This window comes from Mauremys reevesii, linkage group 26, assembly GCF_016161935.1.
Source record: "Mauremys reevesii isolate NIE-2019 linkage group 26, ASM1616193v1, whole genome shotgun sequence".
Classification (NCBI taxonomy): domain Eukaryota; kingdom Metazoa; phylum Chordata; order Testudines; family Geoemydidae; genus Mauremys; species Mauremys reevesii.
In genome coordinates this window covers 527,121-541,534 of record NC_052648.1, presented here as the reverse complement: position 1 = coordinate 541,534, position 14,414 = coordinate 527,121, and the positions used below count along the sequence as shown (strand labels likewise).

Here is a 14,414-nt window from a genome sequence, read left to right as displayed (position 1 = left end):
GTCTAATGTCTCTTTTAGGGTCTGAGAGATACTAGAGGATCCAGCTTGTAGCAATGCTGCAACCAAGTGACATTTATACTTGCAGCATTTTAGTCTAATAGGCAAGTGCTCAGAGGAGGAAATAGAGAATATAAGTATTATAATACACAGCAAAAGGGGGGACAATAGTTCTAGTCTGTTCCTTCAATACCAGATTTGTGGTAATGGCCATGTCTGACCAAGAAGAACGATCCAGTCATAATGTACCACCCAAGGATTCAGTAGACCTGGGTTCAATTCTCTGCTCTGCCACAGACTCACTGGGTGGCACTGGTCAAGTTACTAATCTCCGAGTTTCAGTTTCTGTCTGTAAAATGAAGCCACTAGTACTTCTCTACCTTGTGATGGTGATCTGAAGAGAAAAACCATTATGAATGTGAGGCGCAAGGTATTACAGATAGCCAGATGGGCTGAAGGACACTTGTTTTGTGATTCACAGACTCAGCCTTTAAGGCCAGAAGGGACCATCATGATCTAGTCAGATCTGCTGCCACAGAACCTCGCCAACCTACTCCTGTAATAGTAACCTCTGGCTGAGCTGCTGAAGTCCTCAAATCTTAATTTAAAGACTTCAAGTTACAGAGAAGCCACCATTCACTCTAGTTCAAACCCCTAAATGACCTGTGCCCCATGCTGTAGAGGAAGGTAACTTCCCACCCAGGGTCTCTGCCACTCTAATCTGGGGAAGAATTCCTTCCCCACCCCGGATATGGTGATCAGCTAGATCCTGAGACCCACCAGCCAGATATCTGGGAAAAAATTGTCTGGAGAAGGTGGGGGGCTTCTGAGTTACTACAGTGTCCCATCTCCTGCCATTGGGGATATTTGCAAATTGCAGTCACGGATGAGCCTTATAATACTACCTTCTCCATAAATGTATCAAGCTCAGTCTTGAAACAAGTTCGTTTTTTTGCCCGTAAAGCCTAAATTTGTTGGTCATTTATATCCATTTGTTCTTGTCCCAATGTTGGCCCTTAACTGAAATACCTTCCCCCCGTGTTTATCCCACTGATGTATTTATAGAAGCGATTATATCTCCCTGCAGCCTTTGTTTTGTTAGGCTAAACAAGGTAGCTCCTTAAGTCTCCTCTCAGAAGGCAGGTTCTTCATTCCTCTGATCATCCTAGTCGCCCTTCTCTGTACCTGGCTCCAGTTTTAATTATCTTTCTTAAACATGGAAGATCAGAATTGGACAGTATTCCAGATGAGGGGTCTTGTATCAATGGGTAATAACACTTCTATATCTCTACTGGAAATACCTTGCCTGCTGCATCCTAGGATTGCATTAGCCTTTTTCACAGTGATGTTTCATTCATGCAGACAATGGCTAAGATTTTCAGGCTTGGGTGATTTAAAGTTAGGCACCTAAATCATCTCTTATACTTAAAGAAGCGGCCTGATTTCTAGATGGGTCGAATGCCCCCAGCTCTCTATGAAGGGCACATTTTGGCCAGAGTATTTAAAGCCAAATAAATGTCTCCACTTTTTGCTGGCACTTGAAAATGAAACCCAGAAACCATGGCACTATCTAAACCTTTGGGGTAGACCAAGGAAAGTCAAATACTAAAGGCACCAGCCCCTACATACAACAAGCTAGTCAGATCCAGAAAAGCAGTGTTTTTATAGATCAGATAAGTAGAACGGTTGGCACTGGTAATGGAGTAGCAGCGAGAGCCTCTAGTCTAGTCACTCAAAACCAGCCCAAGATACTAATGGCCACAAATTGTTTCCTTTTTGAGGACAGCCTGTTGGCCCGTATTAAGTGCACTGGAAGTCTTGGTGCAGGCGATAGCAAACAGATATCCAGATCACAAGGTGGCACTGGCTGTCCTACTCCTGCCTTTACAGACATCTGTATAGCCTGTTATCAGGCTGTTCTATAGTTAGAAATCTCTAAATTCACTTAAAAACAGAGAACTCAGTGAAAGTTGCTGACTTTTAAAATCAATATTTTATTTTACTTGAATGTGCAAATAAATATAAAAAACTACATTCAAAGAGCTGGCAAAGCAATTACAAGCCCCAAAGCAAAGATCCTTCAAAAAAAAAAAATGGAAGAACAAACTTTCTTTAATCAATTTCATGCTAGAAGATAGACAGCGTTCAAATGCTGAAATCTCGAAGGTTAGCAGGCTGCTCTCAAACACATTGGCACCACCCACTTGTTTCATTCACATCATTTGCCACTATCACATTTGAGACAATAGCGCTGTAAAGGATGAAAGTCTCACTTAATCCATTCAGATTATAAATTAAGGTTTACAAAATAAGGATGCTTAAAAATACCTGAAATACACTTAAAAATGTTGGGGAGACTGACCAGGGTCCATGCGTGTATTAGCCTTACGCACCCTGGGAGACTTAGAATCAATTGCATTTTAAGCCACAAGTTGCAAGCTACGTTCTAGTAAACATTTGTCTGTATCACAAAACCATAACAAAATTTGGCACAGTTGGTCATCTCTGCTTGGGACAGCAGAGTGTTGAACAGGACTGAGGTGCATTTGTAGAGCTGTGTAGAGGCAAAAGGAGATGTTGCACTAGTCAGATCTATCCTAACCTCTTACAGAGCTCCATCCCTTACCTAAAACAAGCCAAGGGCTTTGAAAAAAACCTTCATATCATTTCTGCCACTGGCATCAGTTGAGCCCTGAATAATGAGAATCTGGGTTCATGGTACAAAGCGCACTGCTGGCAATGGATGTGCATGTGGCCACAAATGCCAAACGGTCAGCCTTGCTGCCTCCCACTCACAGATTATCTTGCAAAAAAGAAACAACTGGTACAGTTTTAGGTCAAATGTGCACAAATGGACCATTTCTCCTGCTGTCAAGTGAGACAACTGCAAAACCAAATGCAGTACAGTGGGGTAAACACAGCACGACTCCCATAGGCTGCTGCTTGGGTCCAGCAGAAATTATAACCATAAAAACCAAACCACAGAAACAAAACACATCAGGGGATCCAATTCCCCGCAAAGGCCAGGAGACCTTGGAGTCAGGGCTGAAAAGAAGCTAGATTTGCCTCATGACACCATGTATTTTACACAGGATTATGTGCTATTCCCAGGCTCCTGCAATACACAAGTGAAGTGAGGATGGGGTTGCAGGGCTGCCTTGACTCTGAACTTTCTGGTCCTTTTGCTAGGTTTAAGTCAGAAGACAAATGTAGAGTTCTGTTTGGTGCGGAGCATGGTGGGTGTGTGCGTGGGTGTTTGGTTTTTTTTTTGTTTGTTTTTTGGCAGCGTTTAGGAGGAGGTACAGAAAGTGTCAATGGAATAGCTTGTCTACACTGCTTACGCCTGGACAGAATCCTCCTCTGAATACACATTTCTGTGTGTCACTGCAAAAGAGAGCATCTGTACAGACATCAGCGAAAGAGCAGTATCTAGGAAACCCTCCAAGCCAATGCAAACATGCTTTAAGAGCTCCATCTACTGATCCACTTTGTAAGTGTTATTATCCCAGCAGTACTCAGATATGTGTCTGCAACATACAGTCTCAGAGGCTGTCAATCAGCATGCAAAACACAAACAAAAAACCCAGACCGCCTCGTGGATTTTATTCCAGCTTCAAGCAGTTCCTGAAATGAGAAGGCAGGATATTGCAGCATGACACAGTTTTATAAAGATTGACGGATCCAATACAGAATTCTCTGCGGAGGCAAAGAATGTGCCCGGCTCACTTGCTCAGCAACGCAGCCCATGGAGCCATTTCTGATTAGCGCCTGCTCTGAAACCCTTAGCCAATCTAGCTGTTTTAAAATTCGAAGGGCTCATTTCCCTCGATATCTCAAGATTTGGCATTTCCTCACCACAGCAGCAGTAATGCATGTGGCATTCATAGCTTCATTCATATGAACAGATAACGCAACTGAGTACCCGCACCCATGGCAAAGCCAGTGATCTGTGCCCAGTGCTCTGGGCCCACTGGCCCTGAGGGGTTATATTAAGAAGTTCTGCAGACTGAGGCATGGCATGAAATGCAGAGGGACATAAAACACTTAAAAAAGAGGAAGCAGCTGCCAGTGTAAGCTCTAGCACCCATCATGCTCTACACTCGCTAGAGCATGCAGCCCCCTCACCCACCCTGCAAGCAGCCAGGCCAGCTTGCCCTGTCCCTCCAACGCAGCAGCCATTGGCAGCTCTTCTGGAGCTGAGCACTTGGCACCCGCCAAGTAGCCAGCCCACCTTGCTCAGCCTTTCCCACACCGGCTGACTTGTGGTAGGCCTGAAGCTAGAAAGCTACTGTACAGAGTGGCAATGCTAAGAGCCCTCTTCCAGGAATGGCTTTAGCTCTCTTCACAATGACATAGCCTGGAGGATTACACTGCGAGGAGACAATTCTATGCCATATGGAAAATACATCATAACCCAAAGTAAAATGCTGTTTGGATAAATATCATTAATACATACATTGCATTCCCACCACTATTCTCAGAGTAAAAGTGTTTTGCCGGCAAAGCTCCTGCTTGGCATGGTCACGTGGATGAGTCTCTGCTCATGGTGAGGCTGGACGGCGACTGTACTGGACTCTGTATCTATTCACGGGGACCCCATGGACATTCACCGTCTCACAAGTTGTTTTGCACGGGACCATGTCCTCGTCCTCATCGCCCATTAGCCAGTCTTGAACCAGTTCTGCTGCCTCCACTGTAACATTCTCTTCTAGCCACCTGCTGTGCCACTCTTCAAACTGTTGGTGGTGCTTTAGCAGAACCATGGGCTGCACCTGAGACAAGGACAGTAAAGGTCACTGAAAGGCTCGTAGGGGAGAAGGTTAAATCTTCAGCTCTCTGGATACTTGAGACATAAAACAACCAGAGGAGCACATATCCCTTATACCTGCCTCTAGAGGCCTCTGCTTCTTAAATGGAACTATCCTCGTGTACAGCTTGCATGGTAAAGCTATGGCCAGTAAACTAAGGTATACAGCATTTACCAGTTCCTTTGCTATTTCAGCCAATGTGGAGATGTAACTCCAGGGAGCAGTCTGCAGGAATTCAGCCATGAGACTCCTGTCACTGCAGGTCTCGCAGCTCAAGTTCCCCATCTCTGCCAGTGCCTGAGCTGTTGAGAGAATAACAGGACATGCACCTGCTTGGCTCGGGAGAGAGTGCCCCGCCTGTACATGTAATCCTCAGAGTTCATGATGAACATCATTTTGTGGGTGTTGAGCCTGAACCTGCAGTCCATGTTGCATGCACTCTCCACCCCGATCAGCCTCTTCCAGGAACTCTTCACTTCACTCCGCAGAGCTCTCACTTGCTTGCATTGCCACTTGCGGAATTTTTTAAGATTCCTAGGACAAAACCAAGTATTATGAAGTAATTTAAAATCCCTGGCTATTCAACTTCCACCCGCCTAGTCACCAAAGATCAGAGCATGAAATTCACATTCCTATGCCTGGCTCTTCCCAGGAACTTTGCTTCCAGACCATCCCCTTACCCCCAAGGTTGGCACACTTTTGTGATGAAGTGCAGAAGGGATTAGGCCTTAAATTTCCCCCCAAAAGAGGGCCTGCTTAGAAGACAGTCCTACTCTCTTCTCCTTATTGTACACTCTGTATTCTGTGAAAACCTGAGTGCTGCCTTCAATGCCCTTGTGCAGAGTGCCACACGCTGGCTGCAAACCTGCACCCCAGAGTGCCTGTATTTCTCTGGAACGGTGTGTACAGTATATTGGTTTTGAGGTGCTAGGGATGGAAAGCGCAAGAGAAATAAAATTTGAAGGGACTCTTCCACACAGGAATCGAACCAAAATAATCTCAACACACAGGACTGCTCAGAACCAGCTGTTGTGGGCAAGACACCAGGGAAAGGGGAGAGCTCACCTTTGCAGAAAGACCGGTTTCAGTAAGAAGCCATCGTTCTGGTTGTTTGGGACGCCCTCTACCCCAACGTACTGTTCCATGTAGTTAGCCAAGTGCTATACAAGAAAGACCGTTTCCAAGTCATATCTCCCCAGTCAGAATAAACTCAGTTGCCCTAATAGTGTATTTCCAGGCTGCTTTTAAAGCTGCCTGAACCTAACCCAACCACCCCTGAGCCAATTTGCATTTAAATCCACGTCTGTATCAGCAGCCTCTATATCAAGGGGACACAGTCCTCCACATGCTCTACCCCAAGTACACTCAATGTCCTAAAAGCCTGTCCCACAATTTGGAGTGAAATGGAAGGGAACATTCCTGGCAGCCTCCTTTGTCAGTGGCACAGAGGTCACTCCATAGTCATTGCAACTTAATTACCTGAACCTCCATAGGGTCTTCTGTTTGGGTTTCTTCTGTGTCCAGTAGCTCGATGGTCATTATCACCTGCCCTTTCCTCTGAAGAAACATTACCTGTAATGAAGTGAGACACAGGGGATGTCACCTGCAGCCTCCAGAGCTGGGCAGGAGCCCAGATCAGTGTGCTGAATTTTCATGGAAATTCAGCTGAACATGACAGATTGGAGAAGAGGTGAATATACAACCATGGCACCCTGATGCTTGACCACACAGAAACCTAGGCTCAGTTCTTGCTACCACTTTCTCCATTCCTCTACACTGTGTCCTTGGGGATTTCAATACCACCTTTATGCAGATGTTCCTTCAACCTCTCAAGCTCTGCCCTCCCCCACTCACCCTCCTTCTGTGAAACCTGCTTCTCTGCCTGCCCCATCACCCTTAGCGCAGTAACTCCTCAAACTTAATACATCAAAACAAAGCTCCATCCTTCCTTCCAGTCCTCCTCCTAACCCTTCGCCCTCCAATACTGCTAGTTGCTCCACTATCTTCCTCACCACCCTGATGTTATATTAGGCTTCTCTCGCACTTGCCCATGCCTGTCCAAGCTGTTGCCAAATGCTGACTGTCCTCCTTCTACAAGACTTTCCTCTTAATTTGATCTTTATTGTTAGAACCATGCTCCAGAGCTTTGGTTATCACTTGTGCTGGCTACTGTAAGCATCATCTCTTCCCTCTGCCTCCCCACCAGTCCCTCTGGAACTAACCTCCTGGGCCCTCTGCAAAGATGCCTTAAGACTCCATCCTTCCACATTCAAATCCTTCCTTGAATTCACTGTCACTGTCCACAAAGCCTCCAAACTCTAACCCTAGCACTGACACTCACACCACACCCTTTTGGACTTGCCTAGGTCTGGGTGCAGCCAGCATTCATGCTGTGGCTACAGGGTAGAAGCCCTCTCCTTTCAGCTCTCCTTGCCCGCTGTCCTGTCAGGAAAGAGCTTTGTCTTTTTATTTGCCTCCAAAGTGCCACATGCCCCCATGGAACTATCTGAAAAATAATATATTCACTCAAAGGCTTCCTGCATGTCTGAATAGGAGCAAACTCTCTGACGGGTGCCTGGTCTCAGCCTCCTTGGCTAGGAGATACAAAGATAGGAAAACTCCCTGGCCCTAAGTGACAGGATGTGGCTCATCTCTTGGGCGCTAGGCTATCAGGAGAGCATCCGACTGCTGCTGTCTGCACCACCCCAGTCTGGTTTCCCTCTGCTTTGGGTAATTCCCCTGAAGCAAGCTCTCACCTTGAAGCAGTTCTCATCTGCCATGCAGCGCTCAGCCTTCCACTGATAGCTGGTCTCCTTGGCTGCCCGGACACACCTGGAGGATAGGTTGCCTCCAGCAGCACCTCGCTTTCTCTCACTTAAGTAGAGCTCTACAACCTTCAGGCAGATATCATCACTCACAAGATGGTGAAGCTATTATCAAGAGAAAAGGGGGTCAGCAAGTTTGTAGCAAGAGTGTTACATACACTGGTGCAACCCACACTACTCCCTTACCTCTGCCCTCTCCTGTCCCATTTTGCAATGAATGTAACAGAGGGAGCAAGGGGCAGTCAAGTCAAAGCATTTGTTTAAACATCTAATTGCTAACCTGGTAATGAAGAGCTTGATAATAGAGTTAGACAATTCACATTCACTAAACTTGTAATCAAAGCTTCTCAATGGCTCTGGTGGGGACAGTCAAGTGTTACCAGCAGATAAATCAATGAGATGTGTAGTCGTAAGTTAACTGGCCATAGGAATTTCAGCTCACAAACTGCATTTTCTCCTGTTTTTACCAATAGTTGTTTCCTTTGACTATTTCCTCTGCCTTTTTTCCACCACCTACTAACAGCTGTATAAACACCTCAGGAGAAATCTTGGCTTCTTATGTTTGCAGGATACCTTGTAACCCTAATGGTACTATATAAACCAAAGAGGAAATACTGACGCTTACAGAAGCTGCAAGTCCACAGGCCTAGATTTTCAAATGCCAATTCCTTTAAACTGTGATACTCAGGGTTTTTAAGCTAGGGAGAGACGGGGAGGGAAACGGAGAGATGAATGCCCGTCTCACCAGGAGATACATTCCAAGTGGTCACTCTAAGGTGAAGTTCCTCTTTACCTTTACTCTGACCTTTGCAAGCTCTCTCATACCCACTGACAGACCTGTTTATCAATAGGACAAGGAGGGGCTGTTCACCAACGGTGCTTTGGAAGCACTAAGAGATGATTTGAGAGACAATTACCTGGCGGACAATATTCTGCACCAGCTTGTCCATGGTGAAGCCGATGTAGGCATGGATAGTGAACATCTCCCTCAGAGTGTCCTCGTACTGTGTGGGGTCAATGTTCCCATCCAGCAAACTTCTCACCATATCCAAGAATGCTGGGTAGTATTCCTCCAGCTCCACCTCACCTGGGCAGGAGAAAACAGCAGTCACTGCGCACTAGAGGCAGAGGGTGGCCCCGAGACAGGGGACAGAAGAGAGAACTGTGCTCTAGATCTAGGACATTTGGCACCAAGACACAAGCAAGACCCTTCAAGTGCAGCACCAACCACATCTTTTCAGTTGCCACGGACAGCACACAGAAGACCCTAGGAGAACAGTGTGACTATCTGAAATGGTCACTGGGGCAGTGCCTGACTCAACTCTCACACATGTGTATGTATTTTAAATGTAAGCAACGAACTCCAAGACACTTCATAACAGTATTTTCCCATGTTCTAGAAATACCTATATAGAAGACAAGGTATATATCGTACAACAGCCAATGGGCTTGTAGAGGTCTAAATGAACAAAAATGTGTCCCTTGCCTTGTAAGTTATCCCCTAACTATTCTAATTAATACATGCAGGTAACATTAGTTATGAATCCATAATTCTCAGACACTGGAGAAGTCTCAGTATCTATATTCCTCATATTCGTGCCACCTGGTCCCGGTCATTGCAAGTGGCCTCTGCATAAGGAACTCAGAATGCTAAGAGCAAAATAATTCCCAGTCTGCACAATGCTCTTACTTGGTTGTTTCAATCTCAGTTCCATGGCTGGATCATTGGACTTTTCTTTCCTTCCCTCACAGAGGAGTTTCTCCCTCTCCTTTTCAGTTCGATACTCTAGAAGCTGCTTCTGAGCCTGACGATAAATCTTTAAGAGCCTTGAGCAGAGAGTCTGGTGAAGACGGAGGAAGAAATACCAATTATTATTGGCAAAGAACAGACTATAAACATCATCCAGAGTTTTGTGAGGCTCAACAACAGCGGCATCACAGAAGCCAGCTTTCTCCTCCAGAGGGCTGCTTGGAGGCCCAGGCACATGTTTCTTTCGTAGCTCAGGAGCATCCAGGTTCTGTCCCTGATGGTTTTCTCTATCCTCATCAGTTGACTCTTCAGAAATACTGTGGTCAGGCAGCTGAGAGAAAAACAGCTCCGGTACGAAGTGATGCACTATTTGCCGAATGGTGGCCTGATCTTCCTTCTGGATAGTGGGCTGTCGTTTCACATAGTAGCTAATGAGTGAAGCTGCATCTTCCAGAATCTGTTTATCCTCATAGATGAAGATGAGGTGAGGCTCGTTCGTAGGGGCACTTCTCCCCTCTGAATGCTGCTCCTGATGCTGTAATCAAGAGACAAAGAAATAAGATCCTTCCAATCCATTCTCAAGGGCCATTCCCACCACAACACACACACACAAATCAGCCAAGTGTTAATGGCTAGGCTGGGGGACAGTGGAGGAAAAGGGATGTTTATGGGATTACATATGCTCTCTCTCTTACATTTTTATCTACAAGTTATATACATTTTCGAGCATTCTTCTCACCCACTCCTGTCATCTTAAATTATGAGCTCTTCAGGGTAGGGATGGTATCTTCCTCTAAGTTTGTACAGCTCTTCCCACAACAGGGACCCAATTCTGATCTGCACTTCTGGGCATTACCGCAATACAGAACAATATAAACAGACAAGATCAATTGTTTGTTAACAACATATACACCTCATCGTAGACGCTCTCAATCTCATTCAACAAGCTCTTGGAGCGCAGGGCTTTGGTGTCATTTTGTTTGAAGTTGACAGCCTGGTGGTCAAGGGACTTTAAGTATGCCTTCTCATACTGCTCCCGCCAGATCTTGTTGAAGCCCTGCTGGGCTTCCCGCCATTCCTCCTCTTTTGCTTTCAACCTGCATAATGCAGAACAGACAATTTAAAAACCATACCACAGAAATTCACACACAATGTTTTAAGAGCAGCCTGCTGAGACACAGCAAGACCTTCATTATTCCCAGGGGAAAAAAAACAAAAACAACAACAAAACTTTGGTAAATAAATAGTTATGGCTGGGAATATAAAATATTGTAGTTTAAAAAACATCTTAAGTGCCAGAAGCTCAGGCAATCCACAGTAGAGGTGCCAACACCTTAACTCGGCCCTCCTTTTTCTGGAACAATTTTCTCAGGTCCTAGGAGATCCCCACCTAACTGTCTCTGTATTAAATACGAGGATTCTATCTGACCAGCCAGAAATACTGGGAAGTGGAAATGGCTCAGAAGTGAGGGGCAGAGCTAAATTTTCCTCACAGGCACTAAAGAAACTGTCACAGAGCAGGGTCCAGGAACAGTGGGTGTTGTGTGAAGATGCCATAGATGGCTGTTGTCCCAAGCTGCTGGTTGCCAGAAGCCAAGATTCAGAACAGGAGACTTGACAGTTGGGGATGGGGGAAGTTAAAAGCTCACGCACCAGGGAGCTTTTTCACTGGAGGGTGGGACTGATTTTCATAGAATATCAGGGTTGGAAGGGACCTCAGGAGGTCATCGAGTCCAACCCCCTGCTCAAAGCAGGACCAATCCCCAACTAAATCATCCCAGCCAGGGCTTTGTCAAGCCTGACCTTAAAAACCTCTAAGGAAGGAGATTCCACCACCTCCCTAGGGAACCCATTCCAGTGCTTCACCACCCTCCTAGTGAAATAGTGTTTCCTAATATCCAACCTAGACCTCCCCCACTGCAACTTGAGACCATTGCTCCTTATTCTGTCATCTGTCACCACTGAGAACAGTCTAGATCCATCCTCTTTTGAACCCCCTTTCAGATAGTTGAAAGCAGCTATCAAATCCCCCCTCATTCTTCTCTTCTGCAGACTAAACAAGCCCAGTTCCCTCAGCCTCTCCTCATAAGTCATGTGCTCCAGCCCCCTAATCATTTTTGTTGCCCTTTGCTAGACTCTTTCCAATTTTTCCACATCCTTCTTGTTGTCTGGGGCCCAAAACTGGACACAGTACTCCAGATGAGGCCTCACCAATGCCGAATAGAGGGGAATGATCACGTCCCTCAATCTGCTGGCAATGCTTATACAGCCCAAAATGCTGTTAGCCTTCTTGGCAACAAGGGCACACTGTCAACTCAGATCCAGCTTCTCGTCCACTGTAACCCCAGATCCTTTTCTGCAGAACTGCTGCCTAGCCCGCACAGTCCCTGGTCTGTAGCAGTGCATGGGATTCTTCCATCCTAACTGCAGGACTCTGCACTTGTCCTTGCTGAACCTCATCAGATTTCTTTTGGCCCAATCCTCTAATTTGTCTAGGTCCCTCTGTATCCTATCCCTACCCTCCAGCGTATCTACCTCTCCCCCCAACTTAGTGTCATCTGCAAACTTGCTGAGGGTGCAGTCCACGCCATCCTCCAGATCATTAATGAAGATATTGAACAAAACCAGCCCCAGGACCGACCCTTGATACTGTATTTTCTCTCTTTTTAAAATGCATGCTGAAATGTTAATTGTAATTTTAAAGGGAAAAATCAACATGAGATGCCTATGCCTAGCAAGCAGAGGCTCTTTGGAGAAAAATGGCGATAAAAACCTCTTGTTAAAAATGCGAGATTATATAGCACTAGTTATGTAACAGTCATTGGACCTGTAACAGTGATGCATCACATGCAGAGATCACCTCTAACACCACCACACCCTTGGAATCCGCTGGTTCTCAGTGAAGATTAATCCATAAAGAAGTTTTTCAGTTATGACTGGACAAAAAAAATTAGAACTTCAAAAAAAAAAAAAAAAAAGAGGCATTACCCCCCCACCCCCATTATTCCAAAGTCTCATTCAAAATGACATGTCCAATTAACCTCATTTTCAAAAAATAAAATCCTCCCTTCCTCTAAGTGGGACTAAGAAGTTTTAGTGCAGAAAGGAACTTTTCTCAGCAAGCCAGGGATGAGCATAACCATAACAATGGCGCCACTCTCATGGCTCCAATACAGAGCAATACAGTATGCAACTGTGAAGAATTCACAAGGTTCGGGGTGGGGGTGAAACAGTTGATTGTCATGCACTAGGAATGATTACATTACAGAAACTGTATTATAGACTGAATTAAAAAACGTACATGTTAATACCAAAGGTATCTGAAACCTTTTACACAATTACTTAGCTTTTCAATTAAACTATAAGCATTTTTTATATAATGACTCCTACAAAGAGAGAATTTGAAAAAAGTTTAATTTTAAAATGTATTTTTAGATGTCTACATTAATACAGAAAGCTATCGGAGGAGGAATCCTAGCTGAAACCAAACAATGGCAAAGCCCCACAGAACTAAAGGAATAGCTTGGTTTACTTATAAAATGAATGAAAAACCAGTTTAACAATTTTCATGGCAGGAGAGGCAGCGATCTTGTTACAGTTATTCCCATATTACACAATCATCACAGTTTGTGGTGGGCTATTTTCGACTGAAACATACATACTGTTACTGCAAGAGCAACAGTGCACTGTCATAATTTGTATTCTTTAAGCTGTTCTCAGATAGGGCTAAGAGAGTCATCTAATAGCTTTGTGACCTATTATATTAAAGTGATTTTTAAAAGATATTCCATTAATTGCTCACCTCTGTCCTGCGTTAGAATCCTACGAGATGAAAATAGGTAATTAATTTCTGAAACAATAAGCTTTCAAAGACTACATTAGCTAATTAGATAGAAATGATAGGTGAACCCAAGAAAGTTACCTTTTTAAAACTACGGGGACAGCAGTAACCGGATTCTTCTTAAGACTCTCAATGATTTCTGGTGCTTTATCACCATAGATACGGTAGATGGCTCTGCGCTGGATCACTTCCGACGTTCCTCCCAAGCAATCATCCAATCGGAATTTCTCCTGATCCTCTTGAGACATCCGAGACAGCTTTTTCTGAACACTCTCCAACACGCGTATTGTGGCCAGATTGGTTTCCAAGACAACATCCAACTGTTAAAGTTCACAAACGATACAACAACTAAGAAAGGATTCAGCAGCTGGTCTCTGCTCTCTTCTCCTATGCTCAGATCTGTACCTGTATTTCAGTGTCCACTGGCTAGGAGTCACGGGCTTCAGTGAGGATTCTCACAAGGTGGAGAACTCTGACAGTACTTTCAACTGTAAAATTGGCCCCCAGATTTCCTTAAGGGCTATTTTGTGCTGCATTTGCCCTTGGCAAAGCAGGGTGCTATGATGCAGTTGACATATCTGGTTTACAGAGACTGTGCTTAGAAATAAAATCCTCTACACCAAAAGCAATATTTAAAGCTACAGCACATGCAAGAGTACTAGCAGGGCACCTCTAAGCCCTGCATGAAAAGGAGAGTATGTAAAGCTCTTGAAACCATTCCCTCCCGTGATACACACAGTGGCATTATGGTGTTCGTGCCTCCTCCCTCCAGGCTGGAGAAGTACAAAGCAATCACCACTACTGGGGAGAAGTGTGAAAGGGTTAACTTTGGAGAAAAGCAGCCTTGGGAAAGCAAGCCCACACTAAAGCTAAAGTAGAAAGAAGGGGAGGGACTGACACAGCAAGAAGAGTTAACTAATAAATTGAGCCCTGCTCAGATACAAAATTTGTATCTGCATCTGATCTGTGATCCACAAAAATGACCTGTGGATATCCACATCCAGAGATATCCACAAATTTGCAGGGCTTTAGATATAAAATTTGGATCTGTATCTATCCACAATCCACAAAAATGGTCCACGGATATAAAGCAGATATCCCCGGATTTTCAGGGCTCTACTAATAAAGTGTTCAACAATTGGCTACTGACTATAAATAAGGCTCAGATTTTGTAACAGATATTTTTAGTAAAA

The 14,414-nt window shown here is 44.8% G+C and overlaps 2 protein-coding genes across 9 annotated transcripts in view; one reads left to right on the top strand and one right to left on the bottom strand.

Annotated features, from left to right (window-relative positions):
- Positions 1-13,504, top strand: part of CPAMD8 (C3 and PZP like alpha-2-macroglobulin domain containing 8) — a 122,797-nt gene extending 109,293 nt beyond the window's left edge. For 2 of the 3 annotated variants that reach the window (XR_005591398.1, XR_005591393.1), the window contains one exon: positions 13,381-13,504. The gene's annotated coding sequence lies outside the window, so the exon portion shown is untranslated. The remainder of the gene's footprint in view (positions 1-13,380) is intronic. The other variant, XR_005591394.1, reaches the window with a different exon arrangement.
- Positions 1-14,414, bottom strand: part of SIN3B (SIN3 transcription regulator family member B) — a 37,494-nt gene that overhangs the window by 4,740 nt on the left and 18,340 nt on the right. For 3 of the 6 annotated variants that reach the window (XM_039515417.1, XM_039515418.1, XM_039515419.1), the window contains 9 exons: positions 13,303-13,541; positions 10,294-10,477; positions 9,321-9,915; positions 8,548-8,717; positions 7,562-7,735; positions 6,285-6,377; positions 5,871-5,965; positions 5,135-5,339; positions 3,184-4,769 (listed from right to left, as the gene is read on the bottom strand). In XM_039515417.1, coding sequence (XP_039371351.1) covers positions 4,539-4,769; positions 5,135-5,339; positions 5,871-5,965; positions 6,285-6,377; positions 7,562-7,735; positions 8,548-8,717; positions 9,321-9,915; positions 10,294-10,477; positions 13,303-13,541 — 1,986 coding nt within the window. In that variant the 3' untranslated portion in view covers positions 3,184-4,538. Of the gene's footprint in view, positions 1-3,183; positions 4,770-5,134; positions 5,340-5,870; positions 5,966-6,284; positions 6,378-7,561; positions 7,736-8,547; positions 8,718-9,320; positions 9,916-10,293; positions 10,478-13,302; positions 13,542-14,414 lie in introns of those variants that run through there. The other 3 variants (XR_005591404.1, XR_005591405.1, XR_005591406.1) reach the window with 2 other exon arrangements.